The following is a 26,854-nucleotide window of genomic DNA, read 5'->3' as shown; positions in this document are numbered from 1 at the left end:
GGAGGCATGGAGTATTTGTCCTGCTTCTGTGTGGTTACGTGACCGTGGGACAGTAATTCTCCTCTGCGCCTCCATTTCCCTGGTGTTGTGAGGACGCCGAAGAAGGTACAGATGAGAGTCCCTGTTCCCTTTCCGCGGCTGCCTCCTAACGCCTACTGGTCCTTCAGATCTCAGCTCAGTGGTCTTTTCTAGCGGGAAAACTTCCCTGACCTCCTGTGCTGAGTGCTCACGTGAGCCCTGTTCGTTCGGATTTACTTTTGCACGTATACTGTCATTTTCTTAATTGTTTGAATCCCCCCCCCCCGGATTTTTGCATCCCCAGCGCTTAGCAGCAAGAAGCACTCAGTAACCGTTTGCTGAATGAATACCTGGGTGAATACGGGGAATGACTTGTGGTTAAAACTTGCTAGGCACTGGTGCTCTGGCAAACCAGGAGGCATTTGCCCTGGGTCACACAGTCAAGATGGGAAGTCGTTTCTGCCCATCTCCTCTAGGCGGAGGAAAGTAAGATAAATCCAAGGGAAATGCAAGTGAGAACTGCATCAGAATCGCCCGTGGCAAGTCAGGCAATGCTTATAAAAACGCAGTGCTCTTAGGCCCACACAGATCTGGGGAGTGAAGCCTAGGGATCTGTATTTTTACAAACTTCCTGGGTGATCATTAGAGGTCTTTTTTAAAAAATATTTATTTGGTTGCGCCAGGTCTTAGTTGCGGCAGGCGGTCTCCTTAGTTGCGGCTCGCCAGCTGCTTAGTTGTGGCATGTGAACTCTTGCGGCAGGCACGTGGAATCTAGTTCCCTGACAAGGGATCGAACTCAGGCCCCCTGCATTAGGAGCACGGAGTCTTATCCACTGGACCACCAGGGAAGTCCCTCGTTAGAGTTTAAGAAATATTGATCCAGAAGACCCTTGTTATTTAAAGTGTGGTCCCTGTTGTAAATCAACTATACTTCACCTAAAACAAACAAACAAACAAAAACAACAAAGTGTGGTCCCTGGATGGAGCAGGGCCTTTTAGGTTTCTCAGGAATCACCTGGGGATTTGTCAAATGCAGATTCTGGTTCAGGAGGTCCCAGATCCTGCTTTTCTAACAGATTACCAGGTGGTGCCGACAGTCCACAGTCCACACTTTTGAGTAGCAAGGGTCCAGAGCAGTGGTTCTCAAATTTGACTGCACGTGAGTATCACCTGGGGGCTTAAAAAAAATCCAGATACCCAGGCCTTGCCCTAGACGGATTAAATAAGGGGTTCTCAGGATGGGAACCAGACATTAGAAATGAAAATTCCTGAGATGATTCCAACATGCCACTAATCTGATAAGAGGATTTTCTAGAGCAGTGGTTTTCAAAGTGTGGTCCCTGCATCAGCAGCATAAACACCACCTGGGAAGTTGTTAGAAAGTCACGTTTTTGAGCCCCACCGTAGACCAACTGAATTGGAAACCTGGGCCCTCTAACCCGTTTTAACAGTCCTTCTAGGCAATTCTGAGGCATATGAAACTTGGAGAAACTCTAAGAGTACTCGGGACTGCAGGGCCAGGTGACTCAGATTCCTTCTTGAGATTCACACCTCCTTGCCCCCTCCACCATTCGATTCAGTCTGGCCAGGGGAGATGGGGACTCTGAAGAGTGGTGGACAGACGGCCCTTCCCTGGCACCCCCAGAGACAGAGATCAGCAAAGGTCATCACTTTTAAGCAAGGATGATCTAAAGTTCAGGGATAAATCTGGGGAAACAGTTATGTGACCTGGGGTAATCTGGCCTTTGGAAAGAACCTCCCCGGTGTGCAGACTCTTTCATGTGAGGGAGGGGAGAGATTCAGAGAGGGCCTCTGAGGTCCAGAGACAGAGCCCTGGACTGAGGGAGGGACTGGGGACCGGAGACACACACAGAGCCCCTAGTGGTGATGGGGGAGTCCCAGAGAGAGGAACAGAAAGAGAGAGATCTCAGACAGAACCCAGTGAGCCAGAAAGAGACCCAGGGAGAAAGCTCGAGCGAGAGAGGCATCGCTCCCCCGGGGGCTGGTCCTCCTGGGTAATTAAGAGAAGTGCTGACCGTGCAGGTAAGTGAGCAGCTGTGAAGCCCATCTCCCAGCATGGGGTCGGCTACCCCTGGCGGCATGGCGCTCTCTTTACCTGGCAGGAACTTTCATAGCACTGAGTCCCTGCCAGGGCTGGGCACCTGTCTGCTCCACCCCGCCAGGGCTTGGCACACCAGGGTGGGAGGGGGAGTCCTCAGCAAACACTGGACAGAATAACAAAAGTGCCCCGTCGTGGGGGCCTGACGGTGAGCCCAGTGCTAAGTGCTTCCTGAGCATCTCTTACGTCTTCACGGGTGCGCCTGGTGGTTGAAATGTGGAGGCTTGGAAGGCGGCAGAGGCCAACTGCATGAGATGCCACGACCACCCAGGGCGGCCTGTATTGAAAGCTGGGGCGTCAGAACGACCGGGGTTCTCTAAGGGGCCTGGAGGTGGAGAGGGCTCTTCTCTTCACGGGGCTGCACGATGAGGAGGTGACAGGCCCGGGGTTGGATCCAGATTCCAGGGAGCCCAAGCTCTGTCCCCCAGAACCCCGTAGCCCTGACTCCTCAAATCGCCCAGGTGTTCGACAAACGATCACTCGCCAAGGACAGGTCCTGATAACGTGCTTTTAATCGCACTTATTCCAAAGGTATTTGCTTTCCCGGTTAAAATAAAAAAGACGCGTGATGAAGGCTGGCTGTGTGTTTGAGTGGGGCGGCGATCTCTGTGCTCCGGGGCTGGGCCTTCTCCCGCGCCTCACCGGACAGTCCCAGCACCGGCTGGCACGGGGCGGCTCTCCTTGCCGGAACCTCCCAGCCCCATCCTGACCCCCATCCCTTCAGAGAGGTGGGGCCTCTGTGTCCCTTCAGCGGGAGAAGGCCCGGGGCGCCACCCCTCAGGTGGACATGATGCCGCTCTTCTCACCCTTGACCTTGAGGAACTCGGCCATGCTGGAGAAATACTTCTGGTTGGCCTCAGCCACCTTCTTCTCCGCTGCTTGTGGGTTCACAATCTCCAGGCCCTGGGCAGGTGAGGGAGATGGGATGGGGTGGGGAGATGGGCCTGGGCCCTAACAATGCCCCCCGCCCAGCTCCCCCAGCTCCCAGCGAAGGAATCATGAAATGTCAGGGGCCCACGGGCTCTTCCCAGTGGTCCCTGGGCTCTGGGCAAACAGCCCCCAAACCTCCCCCACCTTGGGAGATTCTGACTCTGGGGGCCGGGGGGTGGGGGAGGAGGGGAGGATCTGGGCGTCTGAATTTTTAGCAGGTTCCCCAGGAGATCTTAAAAACACCACTGTTGGAGAGCAGCTGATCCTGTTCGGTTCCTGAATGAGGAAACCGAGTCCCAGCAGTAAGTGGCTTGCCTGCGGTCCCAGCACAAGTTGCACCAGCCCCGCCGAGGATGTGACGACCAGCTCTGGGGACCCGACGCGCGGCAGGCCTTGTCGTGAATGCTTTACACTCGGCGATTCCCATCCCGCTGAGGCCTCCCCTGGAGGCTCCCCATCTCCCTTAGTCCTTTCGGTCTCCAGCACTTTCCACCTTCCAACGCACTACGTATCTTAGTTATCCGTCCCCCTGCCACCCCCCGAGCTCTGGGAGGGCAACACTTCCTGTCTCTACTTTGTGGCTTTGTCCCGGCACCTGCAACAGCGCTCGGAATGTAGCAGACACCTGCTGATGGGGGGAATGAGCTGGTACTCCTCAGATCCCAAGGGCCACACCAGCGCTGTTTGCTGGGTGAATAAACCGAGGCACAGACCCGACAGGTGAGTGACCTGCCCTGGCTCCATCCTGTGCTCTGGTGCTTGGCTGGGGTCCCGACTGCCCAGCCCACCTACCTAGGACCTTTCCTGTGTGGGGCCCTGAGGTGGCCCCAGCCACCCGGCTCTTGGAAGGTGGGGACCCAGAGCCTCAGGGAGGGACTGAGCCTGCTCAAGGTCATACAGACCAACTGGTCCCTGGTAACTTCACCGAGTGCAGGGAACCCAGATACACCCTTCAGGGGCTTCATCGGTGCCCACTCCCCCCACGGCAGCCCTGAGAGGGGCCCTGTCATGTGCTCATTCCGCAGGCGAGGCAGCTGAAGCCCAGGAGGGGAAGGGGTTTCCCTGGGCCTCCTGAGCCCAGGGGGGCCGGTACCTGGAGCGGGGTGAAGGCCACGCTGGAAGCAGTCCCCGAGGAGCGGTCGCGGATGGTGGACTTCCCGCCGTACACCACGCTCTGCTTCTGCAGGGTCCGCTGTGGGGAGGGCCGGGGAGGCACAGACTGTGGCTGGGGCCCACACGCCCAAGCCCACAGCCCCTCACTCTCAGCCCCCGCCCCTGCCCGCGGCCGTACCTGCAGCGTCTTGGAGATCCTGGCCTTGGTGGCCTCATTCACCTGTGTCTGCCGCACACGCCCGCTGCCCGACTTGCCCAGGTGGCCCAGGCTGAAGCCCAGGTCCTCCTGGTAGGCGTCCTCCTCGATCTGGTCGGGGGGGAAGGCGTCGGTGCCAGCGGCCTCCTCAGTCAGCCAGAGGCCCAGGCACCCACCCCATCGGCCGGCCCTATTCAGGCGCCTACTGGGCCCCGAGTGCAGTGAGCCTTGCTGGGGCCCCAGCAAGGAAGTCAGGTCCCGTTACTGCTCCCTGAGCTCACGGCCGAGAGGGGCCGTGCGTGTGCGTGTGTGTGCATGTGCGTGTGCGTGTGTGTGGTGTAAGAACTGAAACGGGTTTCACTGATGAAAGGGCATCTGAGCTAGTTCTTGCAGGATCAGTAGGGTGATGCTCGGGTAACAAGAGCCTGGCAGGGGTGGAGCCTGGGGAAGGGCATGTACAGCGGGGCGGGGCGGGGGGGGGAGGTGGGGGACGAGACTGGGAGGCCTGCAGGGGTCTGATACTGAACAGCCTCCAGTGCCTGGGTGGATGGGAAGCCTCGGGGCGAGGGGGGCCGGTGCCGGGTGGATGGGGCAGGGAGAGACTGGAGGCTGGGGTCGGGGGGACCAGGGAGGAGGCTAAGGCGTTGTCCCGGATCTGAGGGGGTGTGGGACATGGCCACAGGTGGACAGGCAGGAATGCAGCAGGGGGCGGGGGCACAGCGGGGTGGGGTCTGACCTCCCCGAAGCTCATGCGGTTGGCCTGCTTCCGGATCTCAGTCAGCCCCAGCCGCTCCTTCATCTTGCGGTACCTGGGGACAGGGCAGGGGGTCAGCTGTGAGGGTGCAAGCCTCTTCCCTTCCCGTTCCGGCCTGGCCCGACTGGTCCCCGGGCCCCACCTGCGGCCGCCTCGCTTCTTACGCTGCCCGTCGAGGGGCGCGGGCAGCGGCTTCACCTGCTTCACGGGCGGCGGCTCCTGCCACTTGTCGAACTTGCGCTCGATCTCATCCTTCAGCTCGTAGCCCACCTGGGGAGGACGGGGTGGGGGTCCTGCAGCTGCTCCCTCGGGCCTGGCCTGTCCGCCCGGCCCCCTCGTTCCCACGCGGCCCTGGAGGACCTCGACCCTCTGGGCTCTGCAGGTTTAAGTTGCACCTACCACGCGATGCTCCCACACTGTATTGCAGGCTCAGCCCTCTCCTCTCAACGCTGTGCCCCACAGGCAACGGCCCAGACAGAGCTCCGCGCCCGCTCCCCACCCTCTGCCCCAGCTCTGCTCAGGTCAGTAAGTGGCGATGCCCTGGAGTCGGTCACACCCCGAGAACCCCGCCAGGCTCTTCGTTCAGGAAGGACCCCAAATCGGCCCCCTTTCAGCACCCCCACTGAGGCCAAGCTCTCCCCAGGGTGCGAGAGGCTGCACGTGATCTGCCCCCATCCCGCCAGCCTCAGGGCCTGCGCACCGACTGTCCCCTCTGCTTGAGACACCCTTCCCCCCAGCATCCATGGGACTCGCATGCTAACTGCACTCAGGTCTATGTTAAACCCTCACCTCCTCGGAGAAGCCCTCCCTGAGTTCCAGGTTAATCCGTCTCACCTCCCTCGCCACCCCCAATGCCCCGCATCTGTCTTCCCGGCCTTTACTCAGCACCCCTGGACACACCGCAGATCTACCGCTTGTGTCTTCTCGGCCTGCCCCCAGTCAGAATGGAGACGGCACGGAGGCAGGGCTCTCGTCTGTGCGGTTCACTGCGGTACCCCCAGCGTCCAGGCCAGGGGTCAGAGAGAGGCTGAACCCCGGAACCCATGGCGCCCGGGTGGGTGCTTGGAAAACAATAACGCACAAGACAGAAGACACCTACTCTGCCAGAACAAGTCCGCCAAGGCACACGGGTTGATGGAACAATTACGTGCACGACGACGGCTCTGGCAGAGGGGTCAGATCCCGGTGTAGTAGGCAGGTAAATACCTCCCCCTCCCCCAAAGGTATCCACAACCAGCTCTCTGGTCCCTGTGAATGTGTCACTTTACCTGACAAAAGGGACTTTGCAGACGTGACTGGGTTAAGGATGTGGAAACGGGGAGAGGGTGCCTTAGATGATCAGTGTGGACCCAGTGTAATCACTGGGTCCTTAAAAGATCAGAGGAGATGTGAAGACAGAAGCAGAGTCAGAGAGAGCTGGGAAGATGCTACGCTGGCTTCGAAGATGGAGGAAGAGGCCACAAGCCATGGGACGCGGGCGGCCTGTGGAAGCTGCAAGAGGCAGCGGAGCCATCCTCCCCTTGAGCCTCCGGAAGGAATGAACCCTGCCAACACCTTGATTTCAGGCCAGGGAACCCGCCGTGGTCTTCTGAGCTACAGAACTCGAAGACAGTAACCCTGTGTTGCTTTAGGCCACTAAACTTGCGGTAATCTGTCACAGCAGCAGCAACGGGAAACTCGTACAGCGGCGGGAGGGGACGCTGACCTCAGTAGGGGCCACGACAAACACCCCCGCCTCTGCCGCGTTAGGACAGCGCTCGCTGTGCAGGGTCCTCTACTGACAGCTCTCCCTGGGACAGACCACATACCACCCGGACAGACGCCGCCCGCGCCTCACCTTCCCCTCCGTGCTCTCATGGAAACTGTCCACTCGGGCTGCCAGCGTGCACTTGGCAGCCACCAGCCGGGCCGCCTTCCGCCGGAGATCCTGGAGCAATGGACAGGAAGGCAGAGTCAGTGTGAGGATGCAATCAGATCCCAGCGTTTCCACAGCTCTGGCCACCGTCACCATTTCTGCGTGTCAGCATTCCACCCGTACCGCCACCGCCTTTACCGTAATAACGCGTTACAGTGACAAGTTACCACCACCACCGCCTTTACCGTAATAACGCGTTACAGTGACAGGTTACCACCGCCACCGCCTTTACCGTAATAACGCGTTACAGTGACAGGTTACCACCGCCACCGCCTTTACCGTAATAACGCGTTACAGTGACAGGTTACCACCGCCACCGCCTTTACCGTAATAACGCGTTACAGTGACAGGTTACCACCGCCACCGCCTTTACCGTAATAACGCGTTACAGTGACAGGTTACCACCGCCACCGCCTTTACCGTAATAACGCGTTACAGTGACAGGTTACCACCGCCACCGCCTTTACCGTAATAACGCGTTACAGTGACAGGTTACCACCGCCACCGCCTTTACCGTAATAACGCGTTACAGTGACAGGTTACCACCGCCACCGCCTTTACCGTAATAACGCGTTACAGTGACAGGTTACCACCGCCACCGCCTTTACCGTAATAACGCGTTACAGTGACAGGTTACCACCGCCACCGCCTTTACCGTAATAACGCGTTACAGTGACAGGTTACCACCGCCACCGCCTTTACCGTAATAACGCGTTACAGTGACAGGTTACCACCGCCACCGCCTTTACCGTAATAACGCGTTACAGTGACAAGTTACCACCGCCACCGCCTTTACCGTAATAACGCGTTACAGTGACAAGTTACCACCGCCACCGCCTTTACCGTAATAACGCGTTACAGTTACAGACTGAACTGCGTTACTACACATGGAGGATTATCAAATACGGAGAGAATGCCTACATTATGATTAAAATTTACAAGATCCGTGCATCACCAAAAATCGTGTCACGTGCCACGAAAGGTAGGGGCCGAGTTCTGAGAAACGCCCAGACGGTACCTGTAACGCCCACAGCCCCAGGTCTCGGTGACTAGTAGTAATGGTAGTGGCGGCAATAATCACAACAAAGAGAAGAATAACAGTAATAATCGTAACGTAGAAAGCCAGCAGCAGCTAGGCGTAGAGGAGCATTTAACCCTGTCCTAAGAAGTCTGGCCTTGGCCCTGGCTCCTGGGTGGTGATCTGCGCTGGCAGGGGCCTGGGTAAACCAGAGAACAGCGCTGTGACCTAGGGTGGGGTCTCTGAGTCACGGGGTCCCAGCCATGTCTGTGCCCCCGAGCCTCGGCAGAGACTGAGCCCCGAGGCCCCGCTGGGCTTCCCGGTGGCGCTGCGTTCGGGACTTCTGGACCCTGCCCTCGTGCCCTCCCCTCGGCTAGCATTACTCTGGGTGCACTCACTGTGATAAACCGTAACCCTGGGTGGATCAGCTCGAGGTGAGCTCCGTGAGTCCTTCTAGCGGCCACTGAACCTGACCGTGGTCTTGGGAACCCCGAACTCATGAGCTTAACGCTTCCGTTGCTTTTTACGTGCGAGGCCTGATGTCAAGGTGTTTCGTACGGGTGAGTCCTCGTCTCGACCCCATGAAGCAGGTTCAGTTCACCCCACTTAAAGACGGGGAGCCTGAGGGGGGGCCCGAATTCCAACCTGGCCTATCAGCTCCAGCGTCCTTGTTCGTACACCCTGTGTGGCCCATCCTCCAGGGTCCTGACCCTTGTCATCAGCAGAGACCCTTGGGACCCAAGGCGCAGCAGGGGGCGGGGGGTGCCCTTTGGGGCACAGCATAAGGTTCCAGGGTGGGTGGGACTCACCGGGGGCAGGGACTGCACGATGTCACTGTGGTAGATGTAGCCGGTGTGGGGCAGCACTGAGGTGGATGAGAAGCCGGACAGCGTCTTGCGCTGGGCCCCGAGCAGCATGATGTTGCAGGCTGGCATCTTGGAGAGGTTGGTCAGGCCGCCGGCCACCCCTGCAGCAGGACGGAGGGAGGGAGGGGCTCAGAAGGAGCGAGGGGGTTTGTCTGGGGGCTCGCTATGTGCTGCACCTTCACGGGAGTTTCTGGTTGGAGCCCCGAGGCGGCCCCGCCAAGGAGGGCCGACGTGTCCCACCTCCAAGAGGGGTTTGGAGGAGGCTCAGAGAGGTGAAGCAACTTTGCTAAAGGCGCACAGCAAGCAGACTGGCCCAACGGGAACCTGACCCAAGTCCACGAAGCCACACAGGCCCTGCTCTGTGCCTTAGAGTGGTGTTCACCACGCTGTGGGCTCGTGACAACAGGGCCCGGGTGTGAATCACCTCTGGGTTCCCTTGAGCGTGTCTGCGGGCATGGGGGAGGGAAGAGGAGCTGCAGGTAAACACTGTAAGTAGTTCTACCTCTGAGGTGGGATTGCTGTGTGCAGGGCCCTGTGCTGGGCGCTTTTAAGGATTAGGTAAATGGTCTCATCACACACACGAGTCCTTGAAACAAGCCTCCAACACCTGTGCGGGAGCAGAACAGCCCCCATGGTCACTTGACAGCACCATCCCCGGAACCTGCGACCGCAATGCCACATGCAGTCAAAGGGACTGTGCAGATACGAGCAAGTTAAGGACCCCGAGGAGGGGAGGTCATCCTGGAGGGTCCTGGTGGGCTCAGTGTAATCACAAGGGTCCTTAAAAGTGGGAGAGAAAAGCAGAGCCAGAGTGGCACGAGAGGAGACTTTCAAGACAGAGGAAGGGGCCACGAGCCAAGGGATGCAGGTGCCCCTGGAAACTGGAAAAGGCAGGGAAACGGTTTCCTCCCCTGACCCACCGTAGAGGACCGCAGCCCTGCCGACACTTTCATCTTAGCCCCGTGAGGCCCACGGTGGACTTCTGACCTCCACAACTGTCAGATGATAAACTGCGTCATTCAAGCCTCTTGGTTCGTGGTCATTTGTTACAGCAGTCACAGGAAACTAGCACAACCCCCAATCGCCACTGGGGAAACTGAGGCACGTGACACTGTTTGCCCAAAGACGTGAGGTCAGCGAGGGGGGAAGCAGGATCCACACCTGAGCTTATCCTTCCCCGACACCACTGCTTCTACCTGCGACTCTGCACACACCTGCCCCCAAGACTGTGTTACGCGCTGAACTGTGTCCCCCCCCCAAATTCACACACTGAAGTCCTAGCCCTCCCATCCCCACACCTCAGACCGTGACTGTATTTGGAGACAGGGTCTTTAAAGAGGTGATCAGGGACCTCCCTGGTGGCACAGTGGTTAAGACTCAGCGCTCCCAATGCAGGGGGCCCAGGTTTGATCCCTGGTCAGGGAACTAGATCCCACATGCGAGCTGCAAATAAGGAGCTGGTGAGCCGCAACTAAGGAGCTGGCGAGCCGCAATTAAGGAGCCCGCCTGCCACAACTAAGACCCAGCGTGACCAAATTAAAAAAACAAACAGGTGATCAAGGTGAAATGATGTCACAGGATGGGCCCTAATCCAATAGGACTGGTGCCCTTACGAGAGGAGACTAGGACACAGTCACACGTGGAAGGAAGACCACATGAGGATGCAGTGAAAAGGTGGCCGTCTACACACCAAGGAGAGAGGCCCCAGAAGGAACCAGCCGTGCTGACACCTGATCTCAGTCTCCCAGCCTCCAGACTGTGAGAGGATAAACCTCCGTTGTCGAAGCCGCCCCCCCGAGTCTATGGTACTTTGTTACAGCAGCCTGAACTGACTAATACGGCTGCTTTATCAAACTCCCCCGGGAAGTGTTTCTCGGTTGAAGGGGCCAGGTGCCTGAGGGGGCACTCTGAGGCCGCAGAGAGCCCCCGAGGACGAAGGGACCCACTGCCAGGACCAGTGCCCCCATCTTGTGGAGAATACTGAGGCTCAGAGAGCTGACTTTACAACTACCAGGTGGCCCCGTGGGCCCATGGCAGAGCTGGGAGCTGCTGGGATGCCCAGCATTTCCACCAGCCACGCCGCCTCTCCCCTTTGCGGCTTGTCTGGCCCCAGCTCTGCCGGGGATGCGGGTACTGACCAGGCTCAGGGCCCCCATCCTTTCTCCGTGTCTGTGTGAAGAGCAAGCTGGCCGACCTCTGTGGTCTCCAGGAGAGATGAGAGGGTGGGGGCGAGGGGACACGGTCCTGGGACCCCAGGGCCAAATCCCCAGTTTACAGAAGAGGAACAGACTTCCCCAAGGTCACATGGCCCGCGGGGCCATCACTGCGTGGGGGTGGGCCTCACCCATGATCTTGGCGGCGGTGGACGCCCCGATGATGATGGAGAGGTTGGGCGCGATGAAGGACATGCGCGACTCCACGTACTCGTAGATTCGGTGCTTGGAGGCGTTGAGCTCCAGCGCCATGTCGCAGGCCTCCTCCAGCCGTTCCAGCTCCTCCTCTGACAGCTGCTGCCTGCGGGGTGAGGGCGGGGTGGGGGTGAGGCTGGGACGGACCCGACCTGCGAGCTTCAGCATGTCCCGTCTGAGCGGCCCAGGAGCCCGCGTCCTCCCAGCTGTGTGTGTGTGTGCACACGTGTGTGCAGCCTCACCACAGGTACCGCTCCTGCCAGCCCTGAGGCCTGGAAGCCAGGGCTGCCGGGAACCAGTCCTCGGTGGCACCTCACTGCCCAGTCCTGTCTCCACCTGGGGGAGGCGCCCCTGCCCAGGCCATGCCAGAGCCGGGCCTCTGCAGGCGCTCCCTCTTCCTGAAACGCTCTCCCGCCGAGGCCCCCAACACTCCATGGGCCACCCCGGCCCACCACCCTGCCGCTTCCCTCGGAGCACGGTCACCGCTGCGATCAACCGTTCCAGAGCTCTGCTCTGGGGTGACAGGTGTCCCCTTCTCCTAGGTGCAGCATGGACGCCAGAGGGGCAGGTGGAGAGCCAGCATTCACCCTAGTGAGGGGATGACACGCCAGAGACGGACACTTCTAATTACAGGCCTGCCCCTTGCCTCACCCTCGAAACCCCGGGCGAGGCTGGCTTCTCATGCCTGGGTAGCCCCGAGCCCAGCATGGTGCCTGGCTTGCGAGCTGAAGTGCCCTATCCTCCTGAGACTGACAGCCATGCCGCTGGCCCAGACCGCCGCGCGCCGTCAGAGGGGCCCCTGCGCGCACCCCTGGGTGGTGGAGGCAGTGACGCTGACGACCATGATGGTGGCGTTGGTCAGGATCTGCTGCAGGTTCTCGTTGTTCTTGCACTTGTCCAGGCTGTTGCCCAGCTCCTAGGGGGCGAGAGGGTGGGACAGGGGCCTGGGACTCAGGAAGCTCTAGAACCTCTCGTGCTCCTGCACCCACCCGACCTGTCCCCAGGGTACTCCCCTGCCTCCCCCCACTCCCGGCAACTCCGCTGCTCAAAGGATCCGCACCGTCTGCCCCATGTGGGCTGACCCGGAAGCAGCGCCGAGCAAACGGGCCACCCAGGGAAGACCCGCTGCCGCCACAGGCCTGCAGCCCATGGCCGCTCAGAGCGCGGGTCTGACCGCATCACTTCCCTGGGTGGGCATCCCCTGCCACCGGCTCCATCTGCCCCTGGACTCATGGGGGGCCCTGCGCACTGGTGAGCCCGCCTTCACTTTCCCTTAAGACCCAGAGCCTCTGCAGCTCGCCTCCTCGCCGCCTCTCGTTCCCTGAATGCTCCAGGGCCTGTGGCCATCTCGGGGTCTTGGCACTTAGGACTGCTTCCCCGATCCTCATCCCGTCTCCAGCCAAAGGCTGAGCGAGGGGAGCCTTCCCCTTAGACCTGGGGGGTCTGAGAGTAGGGCCCCGCCGCCCCTTCCCATTAGTGGCAGTCGGGGAGCCCCCTCCTTCCCATTTACCTTGACGGTGCGGATGTAATCCAGTGCATTGGGGACCAGAGACTCCAGTTCGGGGAATCGCTTCGAGTACTTATCCCGGATGAACTTATGGATGATGTCTAAGGGTGACAGGGTGGAGAGGAGCCCGATGAGGGGCAGGCAGACTCTGCTGGCTCTCCCAGTACCTGTTTCCCCTTCCTCCTTCAGTAGCAAAACCCCTAATTATAGCTGGGCTCACGGACACGCAGCACAAAGCTACATTTCCCAGCTGCCCTTATGGCTGGACGCAGCCATGGGAGTTAGTTCTGATCTACAAGATGTGAGCTGAAGTCACATGTGCAACTTCCAGGCCACTCCCTCAAAGGAAAAAAATGTGCCTTCCTCTTCTCTCCCGTCTTTTTGCTGATGAGGATGTGGAGGTGATGGCTGGAGGTGGGCAGTCACCTTGTACCATGAAACAGGTGGCAGATACATGAGACAGAAAGAGCCTGGACTCCTCATCCAGACTTTCATATGAGAGGAAAATATGCTTCCTTCTCACGTAACCACTTGTTACAGCAGCTGAACCTGGATTCCAGCTAATACAGGGGCTTGGGGGCAGGACCCCGGGAAAGGCCAGCAGGGAAGACAGCCTGCGAGCCTGCCTGCCCCTCCCTTGGGGATGGGAGGAGGCTGTGGGGGACACCGGGCAGGGCTCTCTCTGCTTGCCCTTCTGGCACTCACTCAGCTCATTCTCGATCTCCACCGTCAGGTTGTTGGCGTCCACGATGACCCGGTACTCGGGGGCCGCCTCCACCGGTCCCATCACTGTGAGGAAGAGAAAGAGCCTGGTTTGGGTGTGTGTCTATGCACCCACCCCGTCCCAGATCCCACAGCTCAGGGAGACTGGGGATGCAGCTGGAGGGGAGCAGGGAGGGGCTGAAGAGGAAACTGGGGGGCAGGTCTGCATATCTGCAAACCTCCCATCTCTCCCCCCAGGCCAGTCTAGACTTGACCCCATCTTGCCCTGGACCTAAACCCTCCTGGGCTCACCACACCCTTAGACTAACAGCGCAGTTACCCAGAGTGATGTTTGAGGCCTCCCAAAAGGCTGGGAGCTCTGCGAGGACAAGCACGGGGTCTGTTTCCTGTGGCTGCACCCCGGTGCGCCTGGCCCGTTGCAGTCGCTCCGGGGACACTTGCTGACTCAGTGGCTCCAGTCTGCTCTCTGCACCTTCCTGGCCCCATCCTCTCATCACACCCCTGCTTTGTTTCATTCCAGCCATTAAAGGACTGAATACAGTGCCCTGTACACTTGGCCTGCGTCACTCTTCTTGTGGCCTTTGAGTATGCTGTTCCCTCTCCCTGGCACATCCCTTCCTCGTGTCTGTTTCTGGAAAACCCTTCAAGCTCTAATAATCACGACGATAATGACAATGATGACAGTATTATCACGAGCAACTGACACACACAGGACTTACTGGGCATACGACACTGTTCTAAGTGCCTTACGGGCATTAACTTCTTTTATCCACAACCAGCCAGGGAGGTTGGTGTTAAATCAGGCCAATGTTGCAGAGAAAGAAACGGAGGGACACGGCCTGATGTCACAAAGCCAGCAGATGGAAGAGCTGAGATCTGACTCCTGAGTCTGCGCTCTGAATCCTGATGCTCAAATGCCTCTATGTCCTTAAGACTCACAAGGCGCTTAAGAATCCCTCCCTTACCTTTCAGGAGGGGTCAGCCGTCTCCTCTGTGCTCCGGCCACACTCCCGCCACATCCATTAGACACCATCACCACCCAGTTTGAGGTGTTTCATGTCCACCTTCCCCACCAGACACGGGGTGTGACTGGGTCTGACTTAAAATCCCCGAGCCTGGCCCACACCAGGAAATGTCACTTTTATGATTCTCCACGACTCCCTGGCCTGGCATTTGAAACCCTGCAGGGTCTGGTGCCTTGCCAGCCTCCCCACCACTATGGACGTCCAAGGTTTTGCAGGTGCAGCTCTCTTTCCCTGGGCGCACCCCCCCTTCCCTGGGCACACCCCCCCGCCACCCCGTTCGTGGCCTGTCATGTGTATTCATGCTTCAAAGTCCAGCTGAGACATCAGTGCTCCCCTGACCGCGGCAGGGTCAGCCGGCTCCTCCTGTGGCTCCCGCGTGCCCTGGGCTCCCTCCATCCCAGCAGGCGCCGCCAACCAGTAACTGCTCCGCCAGCCCCTGAGCGTCCTGAGAGCAGAGGCCCACACAGCCCTGGCCCCCAGGGCACCTCAGGAAAACTTTAAAGAAAGTTTTAAAGGTTTAAAGTTTAACCCTGGTGGTTCAGTGGTTAAGAATCCGCCTGCCGATGCAGGGGACACGGGTTCGAGCCCTGGTCCGGGAAGATCCCTCATGCTGCGGAGCAGCTAAGCCCGCGAGCTACAACTACTGAGCCCAGAAGCCACAACTACTGAAGCCCGAAGGCCTAGAGCCCGTGCTCCACAACAAGAGAACCCACCACAATGAGAAGCCTGTGCACCGCAACTAGAGAGAAGGCCCGCGCGCAACAACGAAGACCGAACGCAGCCAAGTTAATTAATTAATTTTTTAAAAAAGAAAGGATGGAACAAGTGAGTCTCCCTGAAACTCTGCTCTGACTACACCACTCCTGTGCCAAAAAGCTTCCCTTGGCTTCCCGCTGCCCAGGAATTCCACTCGAGAGCCACAGCTTTCCAAGAAAAACGGGGGTGATGACAGCATTGTCCTCTTAGAGCTGGTCTGAACACTCAAGAGACAACCCAGCTTTGCCCAGAGTTAGAAGTGAGGAGAGATTTTAATAATTTTTATGGATACTTTTTTATATTTTCATGGTTACTTTCTATTTACCAAATGATACCAGTTTTCCATCCACAGTGGCAGTATCTTTCCTTCTTGGGTAAACTGAAGGAAAAAAGTATGTGGATTTAAAAATGTGAAATAGGGCTTCCCTGGTGGCGCAGTGGTTGAGAGTCCGCCTGCCGATGCAGGGGACACGGGTTTGTGCCCCGGTCCAGGAAGATCCCACATCCCGCGGAGCGGCTGGGCCCGTGAGCCATGGCCGCTGAGCCTGCGCGTCCGGAGCCTGTGCTCCGCAACAGGAGAGGCCACAACGGTGAGAGGCCCATGTACCGAAAAAAAAAAAAAAAAAAAAAAAAAAAAGTGAAATAAGTGTTTTACAGGTGTGGCAAAACTCTCTAACTGATCAGGTTATCAATAAAGTTTGGGAAGCCTTGAGATAAATCCTATCACAATTAGGCAGCGCTCAGCACAGAACAAGGACTTAAGAAGTGTCAGCTTGGGCCTCCCTGGTGGCACAGTGGTTGAGAGTCCGCCTGCCGATGCAGGGGACACGGGTTCATGCCCCGGTCCGGGAAGATCCCACATGCCGCGGAGCGTCTGGGCCCGTGAGCCATGGCCGCTGAGCCTGCGCATCCGGAGCCTGTGCTCCACAGCGGGAGAGGCCACAACAGTGAGAGGCCCGCGTACCGCAAAAAAAAAAAAAAAAAAAAAAGAAGTGTCAGCTTTAGGGACTTCCCTGGCGGTCCAGTGGGTAGGACTCTGCGCTTCCACTGCAGGGGGCCCGGGTCTGATCCCTGGCCGGGGAATTAAGATCTCGCATGCTGCGCAGCATGGCCAAAAAAGAAAAAAGAAAACTTCGAAAGAAGTGATCAGCTTTAGAATGCAGTACACTCTTAGGAGAGAAGGGGACTGGGCTGGGATGGAAGAGAAGAGGAGGGCTCTGGCAAAGGGTGAGAGGAAGAGCCAACTTCCAAAGTCAGCAGCAGCGAAAGAGCCAAGGGGCCTGGCCGGAGACGAGCCGGGGTGGGCGTGGTGAGGGCGCCGGGCGGGGAGAAGGTACCTTCCGAAGCGCTGGCCTGCTTGCTGATATACTCCTCAATCTTCATCATGATTTCTGCAAACTGTTCGGGGAGGAGCGGACAGTCAGAACCCGGGACTCTCCAGGCAAAGGAGCTGCTGCCCGTGTCCTCCCCCAGGAGCTGCTCTCACCATCTTGCTGTCCCACAGCTTGGCGATGCTCTTGACCGAATCTCCGGAAAGATCCAGCTGGGTCTCCTCCTGCACATCCTCGATCGCCGGCTCCTCCTCTTCCTCCCCGTAGCTTCCTCCTTCCTCCTCTTCTGCCGCCTCCTCGAGGTCAGCTAGCAGCTCGTCGGCCAGAGACATCCCGAGGCCTGCAGGGAGGGCGGGCGGGGTTCCCACTCATCACTGGGACAGGCCTCCCCTGCCCGATGGCCCTGGCCCTTCTGCATCAACCTCACCAGCATGCAGGCGCCATGAGCACAGGTACACTCTTCTGCTTTTCTCTCTAGCTCGTAACTGTGCCTGGCACATAACAGTTGCTCAGTAAACACCTGCTGAATGAATCCATGAACCCGCTTCCCAGAACCAGATGGTCTCCAGTCATAACTCACACTACCCACCCTTCTCACCTTCACTTCACTGGACAAGACACTGCACACCCCTCACATCACCACTTCGCTCAGACTTAAAAGATACATCCCCTCCCTTGATAAGACCTCTCCTCACATCCTTTCCTTCCCCCCCACAGCAGAGGCCCCTCCCCACCAACTGTTGGGCCCCAAGTGGGTGACAGACATCCTGATCTCCTCAGCCATCAGGACAACCAGGCGGGGCCTAAAATGTCTAGAGCCTCCAGGCCAATCACCTCGTGCTATGAGCAGCTCCTACCCCCAGGTGCTGTACAAATATTAGTATTTTCGGTGAATCCCACGCAGTGGAAAAGGCTGCGAAGGCTGCGAAGCACGACTCTACAAGGTACAATCCCCACCACCCTGTCCTCCCCGGTGCTTTTTTTTTTTTTAATAAGAAACGCTCCCTCTTCCTGTTCTTCTCCTCTTTCAATAAGACAAATGTAGGGGGAAGGGGGGAGGAATAAATGTGAGACTGGGATGGACACGTACACACGACTATGTATAAAACAGATAACTAGTAAGAACCTGCTGTAGAGCACAGGGAACTCTACCCGATACTCTGTAAGGACCTGTATGGGAAAACAATCTAAAAAAGAGCGAATATATGTATATGTATAACTGATTCACTTTGCCATACGGCAGAAAGTAACACAGCATTGAAGACCAACTATACGCCAATAAAAAATTTTTTAAAAAGACAAATGCAACATGTACACACTACTATATAAAAAACAGATAACCAACAAGTACCTACTGTACAGCACAGGGAACTATACTCAGTATTTTGTAATAACCTCTAAGGTAAAAGAGTCTGAAAAAGAATAGATAGATATATATGTGTATGTATAACTGAATCACTTTGCTGTGCACCTGAAACTAACACAACATTGTAAATCAACTATACTTCAATAAAAAAATGAAATTAAAAAAGAAATTAAAAAACAGGGGAATTCCCTGATGGTCCAGTGGTTAGGACTTGGTGCTTTCACTACTGTGGCCCCGGGTTCAATCCCTTGCTGGGGAATTAAGATCCTGCAAGCTGCGTGGTGCAGCCAAAAGAATAAAGAAATAAAATAAAATCTACAGAAAGACAAACGGAGGCTGCAAACTTCCATGTCCGCAGAGGCTAAGTGGGTGACATAAGTGAGTGAAGCAGGCTGGGGGTTGGGCAACTGGAGTCTGGAGAGCTAGGGAATCATGCCTGATGTGAAAGCTCAGCTGACACGACACTTCAGACACGCCCTGCCAGTGGGAACACGGGCTCCATGTTGCCAGGTTTTCTAATTTTTTTCAAGAAAAGTAAGAGAGTCAGAATTTTTATGTGTAACCTCCCAGTTTGAAAAGTTTCTTTTTAAGTGGCTAATTTAAACAGACCACCATGGCACAGGCCAAACTAAAACGATTACAGGAAAGATTTGGTCCTTGAGCTGCCGGTTTAGGACCCCTGGATGTTTGGTTGTCTCTGAGCTCAGTCTCCCCTCATACCCTCCTTTCTCCCTAAGATGCAATGTCCCCTTTATACTCACTTCTCTTTATAAGACACAGCTTTTCCTTGTAAACGCACCCACGTTACCTCACACACACCTTTCTCCAAAACTCTCGCTTTCTCTGAATAAGAGGAACTCGTCCTTTATTGGACATGATCTGCTCTCCATATGTAAGACTCAAGTATCTCTTCTTATCCTCTCTTCTCTGTTTCCCCACTAAACTGTAAGCAAAACCAGGGGTGGTTATCTGTCTGTTCACTGTTATATCTCTACCATCTAGCAGAATCTCTAGCACGTTGTAGGTATTCAAGAAATATTGGGCAAATGAATGAATGAACTTTATTTAATCCTTATACCAACCACATTATGGTTTCCTTTCTCCGGCTCTCTAGATATATTATTTGTTCATCCCAAAAGTAAGGGCACAAACATTATTTCTTGCAGCGTGGATTATCTCTGACCCTGAGACTAGATGCTATCCTGCTGTTATACATCCTATGAACCCTTTAGTTCACTTCAACACTTGAGATTCTCTAAATTTCTAACATTTTGTTTAATGTCCATCTTCCCCATTAAGCTTAAGTTTGTAAGGAAAGAGGGACTGTGTCCATTTTGTTCATTGCACAATATTTCCATCGCCCAGCGCAGCACGTGGCACGGAGTAGGTACCACGACCTCGCTTGATGCCAGCCAACCTCTCCAGCCTCAGCCCCCGCCACTATCCCCCATGCCCCTGAATCCTTCTCACACTTTTTTCGCTTACCAACTTCTTCCCCTCACTTTAGGTCTTCCTTCCCTCCCTTTTTACCAGCTCAACACCTCTTCAGCCTTCAGTTCTCATATTCCAGCTCCCTGACCCACGCACCCCACTCTAGTGTAGATAGATTGCTTGGTGATATACACCCCGCACGCCCTGTGTGTACCCTAAGGCACTTCACACATTTGTGATTATTTAAGTAATTACTTGATTAAGCCTGTCTCCCAAGGCACCATGCAAAGCGCTAACAGGGCCGGGAACGATTTTTTGCTGCCGCTATATCCCCAGAGCCGTGACAATGTAGGAGCATTTGAGACCTTTGGGTAGTCGGTCTACGAAGGCCCGCCTTTCTCCTTACACACTTCCTCCCCCAGACCCAGGAAGCCAACCTCCCGCCCTTCCCTCGTCTCCATCACACTCACCCCTTCTCTTCTCGCACGACGGTTTCTAGGAAATCAGCTTCCCAACAGCGGTCGACGCTCACTGATGACGTTTCAACCTTGAGCCGTCGTAGAAGCAAAGCTGCGCTCTGATTGGCCCCTGCACCGCGTCTTTCCTGGCTGCGTTTGGAACAACAACTTTATTAGCACCTGCCGCTAGGCGGAGAAGGGATGAGCCGGAGAGAAGAGGGGCTTTATCCGGCACACGCCCGCTGTGGACTGAGCCTGATAAGCCGAGAATCGCCATAGTCTGACGACAGGGTGTCAAGACAAGAATAAAGTCGAGGGCAACTCAGACCACTGGTGGAGGCGTTCGACGAGAAAGCAAGGCTTTCAGCCGGGAGTCGAGGTGGAGGTGGAGGGGTTGGGGAGCGGAGCCGGAAATAGGAAACTACAGCTCCCAGAAGGCGTAGCGGCAAGGTCCCGCATGCTGGAGTCGTGAAGCCTGATGGGAAAGGTAGTTTTGCGAACGACTTAACCTAGAGGTTAGCGAGGTTGGAAGTTCTGAGGCCCGGGGCTCCCGGAGTCGGAGAGAGATGGAACTGGAGCAGAGAGAAGGGTGAGTGGCTTTGGGGAAGACTACGAATCCCAAAAGACATTGCGGCTGCATAAGAGCGGTCTTCTGCGCTGAGGACTGACGGGGATTGCAGTTCCTACAACTCCTTTGGCTTATAACTTGTAGGGACTGGGGTCCGTACTCGAGCATCCTGGGGGAAAAGGCTACGGGTCTAGACTCCTGGATCTGACAGGCGAGGCGGTTGGAGGTCAGGACTCCTGGGTCTGAGTGAGGGCTTGGGAGACTCGAACTCCCCGTGGGACTCGGGAAGAAGGGGTCTGGACTCCTCGATACTGGGAAGCGGGTGCTGGGGCCCTGGACTCCTGGATCCTGGGAGGAAGGGGTCGGGGCTCGAACTCTTCTGGATCCTGGGAATGGTGGGCTGGGGGCCTCGGACTCCTGCATCAGAGAGAGGAGGAGTCTGGGAGTTGGGCTCCTGGTCTGTGGGAGGAGGGACTAAGGGCTAGGTATTCAGGGTCCCTGAGCCCACTGACTCTACAGGACCATGGCATCCGTGGGCTTTGAAGAGTTCTCAGCGCCGCCAGGCTCAGAGTTGGCGCTGCCTCCTTTGTTCGGTGGTCACATCCTGGAGAGCGAGCTTGAGACAGAAGTGGAGTTTGTGTCTGGGGGTCTGGGTGGCTCCGGGCTCCGGGAGCGAGATGAAGAGGAAGAGGCAGCCCGGGGCCGGCGGCGGCGCCAGCGGGAACTAAACCGCAGGAAGTACCAGGCGCTAGGTCGACGCTGCCGGGAGATCGAGCAGGTAGGTGAGTGTGGATTCCCCTGTTTTGGGGTCCCCTGGCCTCCATTACCAATCCTTCCCAGTCTCTATCTAGATGCCCAGCCTCCCTTGCCCGGCTGAATGAATTTTCCATTCACTTATTCATTCATTATTAATTTATTTAGCACCTATTATGTGTCAGGCAGTGTGCAAGGCACCTTGGAGAGATGTCTCCTCTAGGAGCATCACCTGACAGCCCAGACCAGCTCACTGATGTTTCACAGGTGCCTCTCTAGCTCCCCACCGATCAAACTTTTCAAATCTCCCATACCCTTGACATCATTCGCTCCTCATGTCCTGTCTGTTCTGCCTCTCAGATCTCTCTGGGGTCCTTCTCCTCCCCTCCATCCCCACGCCTCTGCCCAGCCTCAGGTTCTTTCTGCTGAATCACTGCATTAGCCTCCTTGGTGAGAATGAGGATGGAGCAGTAAGCAGGGCCCAGATCTTGAAAGGCCACCAGAGCAAGAGGTTTGGATTTTTTTTTTTTTTTTTTTTTTTGAGAGTGATGGGGAGCTATCAAAAGGTTTCAAACAGGGGAGGGACAGGGTCAGTGTTTGAAAGACTCTGAATTTGGTTGGACTCTTTTGCTAGGGCCGCTGTATTAAGAACCACAAACGGATGGCTAAGTAATAGAAATGTACTGCCTTACGGTTCTGGAGACTAGAAGTCTGGGATCAAGGTGTCAGCAGGGTTGGTTCATCCTGAGGGCTGCGAGGGAGAATGTTATCTGTTCTAGGCATCCTCCCTAGCTTCTGGTGGTTTGCTGGACATCTTTTGTGTTCCTTGCTTGTAGATCTCTGCTTTCATCTTCCCATGCTTGTGTGTGTGTGTGTATCCCAATTTCTTTTTTTTTTTGCGGTACGCGGGCCTCTCACTGTTGTGGCCTCTCCCATTGCGGAGCACAGGCTCCGGACGCGCAGGCTCAGCGGCCATGACTCATGGGCCCAGCTGCTCAGCAGCATGTGGGATCTTCCCAGACCGGGGCACGAACCCATGTCCCCTGCATCGGCAGGCGGACTCTCAACCACTGCGCCACCAGGGAAGCCCCCCAATTTCTTTTAATATGGATGCCACCAGTCATATTGGGTTAAGGCCAATCACCTCATTTAACCTGATTCCCTTTGTGAAGACCCTGTGTCCAAATACGGTCACATTCTGAGGCACCGGGAGTTAGGACTCCAGCACACCTTTTTTGGGGGGGCACCATCCAACCCGTAACGACGGTGTTGGGGGAGTTCTGGAAGGGGGCTGGTGTAGTGGCCCAGGCAGGAGAGGAGGAGGCTTGAGCTGGGGTAGGAGTCAAGGAGAGGGAGAGAGAGAGACGACTTAGAGAACTAATAAGGAGGTGAGGTTTGAGTCAAGTCTTAGATTAAGTAGGAACACGTCAAGCTGAAGGGAAAGGTACACTGAGGACTCTGTGTGGCATAGGGCTTACTCAGGATTGGAGAGGTGTTTGGTTTGATGGGGGTGCTGGGGAGGGGATTTGAATGCCAGGCTGAGGGCGGTGGACTTGGAGCAGGATCAGCTCCAGGTATTAAAGTATATTCCCCTGAAGCTGCACAAAGGCTGAGCCTATGCATACCCTGTGGCCAGCTGTCCCAGTCCTCCCTACGTACCCAGCAGACATACATACAAACACACACCTGATGACAGTTAACCTGATGACGTTCCTAGCAGTACTGTTTTTTTGTTTTTTGTTTTTTTTTGGTTTGTTTGTGTGGCCTGTGGGATCTTAGTTCCCCAACCAGGGATCAAACTTGCGTCCCCTGCAGTGGAAGCGCAGAGTCTTAACGGCTGGACCACCAGGGAAGTCCCTGCAGCACTCTGTAATATGGTTTTATGTACGTGTTAATATAAACTTACGTAACATACATAAACCATATACCGTGTATCTTTTACCAGGTAGCCTTTGCCTCCGCTTCATCCTTCAGCTCACCCCAACCTCTCTTCTCTCCACGACCACTCCTCTCTCTTCTTCCCCCCCGCCCCACCCCGTGATTTCACGACTCCTCATGTCACTGTGTGTTCACAGGGTCTGACAGCAAGGGTGGTGCTGTCAGAGTGAGCCCTCTCACCTGTGAGTACCCACTGCGTGCCAGGCCTGCTCTGGGGGCTTTACGCAGGGACATCTGGGAACTCAGCGCCCCCCAAGCAGCAGGTATCCTGAGCCCTGTTTAACAGATGGATGCTGGGGTCCAAAGAGACTCAACCATTTGCTCAAATGGAGTTGCATTTGAGCCTCTGCTCTTAGCTCCCCCGTCCCCCGCCAGGAATAAGTTATTATTCTCCTTTTACCAGTGCAGAAACCTGAGGCTCAGAGAAGTTAAGTAACTTGCCCAAGGTCCCAGAGCTGAGAAGTGGCAGGCTGGGATTCAAACCCAGGTCTTTCTGACGCAGGAGCAGAACATACTCTTTCACGCTTGGGCACACGTCTCTTCTGATGACCTTAACTAAAGCGGCCACCTCCTGCCCTAATCTCCAGCATATCTACCAGTTTGGTGTCCTTCAAGCACTTAATCACTAGGTGAAGTCATTTGTTTAGCAGTATTCAGGGAGCACTCCCTCTGCCAGGGTCTGCTCAAGGCACCGGGGACAGAGGCACAAATCCTGGTCCTTTGGGGCTTCTGTTCTGGTGGGGGAGATGGAGAGTGAGGACACTGCATAGAGAGAGAGGCTATAAGGCGATGGAAAAGTGGAGCTGAGAAAGGGGGGACGCTCTGGCGTGGGAAGTGGGGGAGGGGCTGCTGCAATTAACGGGAGGTCTGAGCAGGTAGCCTTTGAGTGCAGCCTTTGAGGGAGCTAGGCAGGCACCTGGGGAAGAGCACGTGGAAAGCACTCAGGACAGGACAGTGTCAGGGGACTCAAGCGTGAGCCACGTGGATGAGGGAGAGGAGCAAGAGAGGCAGCGAGGCGGGGGAAGGAGCAGACACAGCGGGCCCTGGAGGCCCCGGGATGGCCCTGGGCCAGTCGCCCTCCAGCGGGGCCCCATGCACCACGTGTTGAGCACGCGGAGTCCGGCTGACCTGTGTTTTCTCCCACCTCCCCGCAGGTGAACGAGCGGGTCCTGAACAGGCTCCATCAGGTACAGAGGATAACTCGGAGACTCCAGCAGGAGCGGAGGTAACCCCTTGCACACCTGCTCTGGGCCTGCATTGCTTGTCTCTGCTCCCCCCAACCCCTGTCACCACCACCTTGGGCCTTGGAAGAAAGCCGAGCCCTGGGCCTTGGGGGAGAGGTGTGCTCCCTTTGAATGGAGTGTAACACAATGCAGGAGGCCAGACTCAGGGTCACAGACTCAGCTTCAAGCGCCGTTCTGCTGTGTGACTCAGGGCAAGCCGCATCCCCTCTCTGAGCCCCAGTTCCCCATCAACTAAGGGTTAACACTAAGATCACGAGGCTGCTGAAGATTAAATGGGAGCCCACAGGAGATGAGCTCAGCTGAGCCTCCCGCCTCGGGTCACCGTGACCAGGACGGGGAGTGAGCTCTGGGGCCAGCCCACCACTCCACTGGGTCCCCATCTCCATGAAATGTGGAGAACAGGCCTTATTACAGAGTCTCCATGATGCCGAGACCCCCGGTCAGTCCTCAGCCCTCTACTTACCTGACCCAGTGGATATACCCTCTTCTTTGAAGCACTTTCTTGGCCAGGTCACTCTCCTGTCTCAGTTTCCCCTCCTCCCAGCCGTTGATTCTTGCCTCTTTGCTGGTTCATTCTCACTTCCCCAAACCCTGAACCTGCAGTAGCCAGGGCTCAGCTCCTGGGTCCTCCTCTTGTCCACATCTGTGCTGTCCAGGATGCTAGCTGCAGGTGGTGACTTTATTTTACACTGAAGTTGAATTTTAACATTCATTAAATAAATTTCAATTCATTCAAATGAAACTGAAAATTCAGTTCCTCAGTGGTCACAGTCCCAGTTTATTAAGACGAAGTGAAATTGGAAATTCACTCCCTCAGTTGCACGAGCCTCATTTCATGTGCTTGGTAGCCACGTGGTTCCGATTTTCATCTGAATTAACTAAAATCAAGCGAAATTTAAAATTTCCATTCCTGAGTCACTCTCGCCACGTGGCAGGCGCTCAAGGATGGTGACAGGTGATCGGTGGCTTCTGTGGTGGATAGCACAGAGAGGACACCTGATACCTACTTGTAGAATAAGAGACTGCACGTAAAACGCTCCACCCAGGCGCTGGCTTATGGGGACCATCTAATCAGAGCTTAAAACAAACAAAAAACCAAAAAGCTTTTGGAAGCAGGAGTGGGGAAGAGAAGGCAGCGTCACCCGTGAGAGCGCTCTGGGCCCGCCTCCCAGGGATTAATGAAAATAATAACTTACGTTTGACTGTTTACAAGCCGAGTACTGCAGAGCTGTCGTCAAGCTGCAGTGTCGTGGTCAGCGGGCCGCCCAGTTGGGGTTGTCACCTCCAGATTACAGAGCAGGAGTAGAGGTGCAGGTCACCTGGTCCTGCCCAGAGCCCCACTGGCTGCTCAAGTGCTTGCTACCCGGGTGACTCAGACCTTCTGGGTCCAGGACAGCCTTGGCTTCAGAGTCAGAGCTGGGCTGTCGTGGGCCCCCTTCCCAACCACCAGAAGGTAAAGCTGCCCCCCCGGCGGCTTATCTCCGGCCGCAGGTTCCTCATGAGGGTGCTGGACTCCTACGGTGATGACTACCGCGCCAGCCAGTTCACCATCGTGCTGGAGGTGAGTGCGACGCGGTCACGGGTGGGCTGGGGGAACCGGGGGCCCAGGACACAGCCCTCACGTGCCCACCTCCCTGTCTGCCAGGATGAGGGCAGCCAGGGCACAGACGCCCCCACCCCAGGCAACGCTGAGAACGAGCCTCCAGAGAAAGAGGGCCTGTCCCCGCCTAGAAGGACGCCCGCACCCCCAGAACCTGGCAGCCCGGCCCCTGGCGAGGGGCCCAGCGGGCGGAAGAGGCGGCGAGCACCCCGGGACGGCCGCCGAGTGGGAGCTGCGCTGACTCCAGAACTGGCCCCGGTGCAGGTGGGGGCGGCCTGGAGTCCAGGGGTCCGCCGGGTGGGACTGGGGCTCCTGGGCTTCCCTGCTGCACTGCGGGGGGGTGGGGCTGGGCCCTGCAAGGCGGGGAGGGCTGGAAGGGTTGGACGGGGCTGGCGTTGGCCGGGGAAGGAGAAAGAGTTGGAAGATGCCAGGCAAGGGGCTTTCGTGGAGAAGGAAGATGTGGAGGCGGCTCTGGGGAGAAGAAAAGATAACCGGGGAGGGTGGGCAGAGGAGGGAGAGGAGGCGGGGGAGGGTGGTGACGCTGGAGGGGATGCCGGGACTTCTGGTGAGGAGCACAGAGGACGCCGCCCCGGGAGGCCGGGGCGCTTCTCACGCCTTGTTCTCACCTCCCCCAGATCAAGGTCGAGGAAGACTTCGGCTTTGAAGCGGACGAGGCCCTAGACTCCAGCTGGGTTTCTCGGGGGCCGGACAAACTGCTGCCCTACCCCACCCTAGCCAGCCCCGCCTTTGACTGACACCCCCCCCCCCCCGCCCACCGCAGTAAACCAACCCCTACACTCGCCTCGGCCGCTGTCCA

At 56.7% G+C, this 26,854-nt stretch overlaps 2 protein-coding genes across 4 annotated transcripts; one reads left to right on the top strand and one right to left on the bottom strand.

The window, feature by feature from the left end:
* Positions 1-2,631: 2,631 nt before the first annotated feature.
* Positions 2,632-20,008, bottom strand: PRPF31 (pre-mRNA processing factor 31). The gene is made up of 14 exons (XM_082605744.1): positions 19,947-20,008; positions 16,835-17,019; positions 16,686-16,746; positions 13,550-13,633; positions 12,848-12,945; positions 12,147-12,253; positions 11,274-11,443; positions 8,873-9,030; positions 6,968-7,057; positions 5,273-5,400; positions 5,113-5,185; positions 4,359-4,487; positions 4,161-4,259; positions 2,632-3,040 (listed from the first exon to the last, which is right to left on the bottom strand). The coding sequence occupies exons 2-14, from the start codon at positions 17,009-17,011 to the stop codon at positions 2,915-2,917; spliced, it is 1,500 nt and encodes a 499-aa protein (XP_082461870.1). The 5' UTR covers positions 17,012-17,019; positions 19,947-20,008; the 3' UTR covers positions 2,632-2,914.
* A 96-nt stretch (positions 20,009-20,104) lies between these two features.
* Positions 20,105-26,837, top strand: TFPT (TCF3 fusion partner). 3 transcript variants are annotated; one of them, XM_082606111.1, is made up of 6 exons: positions 20,105-20,523; positions 21,022-21,280; positions 24,348-24,418; positions 25,929-25,998; positions 26,083-26,301; positions 26,673-26,837. In XM_082606111.1, exons 1-6 carry the CDS (start codon positions 20,501-20,503, stop codon positions 26,790-26,792), a joined length of 762 nt encoding a protein of 253 aa, XP_082462237.1. In that variant the 5' UTR covers positions 20,105-20,500; the 3' UTR covers positions 26,793-26,837. The 3 variants fall into 3 exon arrangements, with proteins under 3 accessions (XP_082462237.1, XP_082462238.1, XP_082462239.1); XM_082606112.1 differs by having other exon boundaries at positions 20,647-21,280; XM_082606113.1 differs by having other exon boundaries at positions 20,105-20,728.
* Positions 26,838-26,854: the final 17 nt, after the last annotated feature.

The sequence above is a fragment of the Mesoplodon mirus genome, assembly GCF_964341445.2.
Source record: "Mesoplodon mirus genome assembly, chromosome: 19".
Taxonomy (NCBI): domain Eukaryota; kingdom Metazoa; phylum Chordata; class Mammalia; order Artiodactyla; family Ziphiidae; genus Mesoplodon; species Mesoplodon mirus.
Note: the sequence above shows the minus strand (reverse complement) of the source record. Positions and strands in the feature narration are given on the sequence as shown.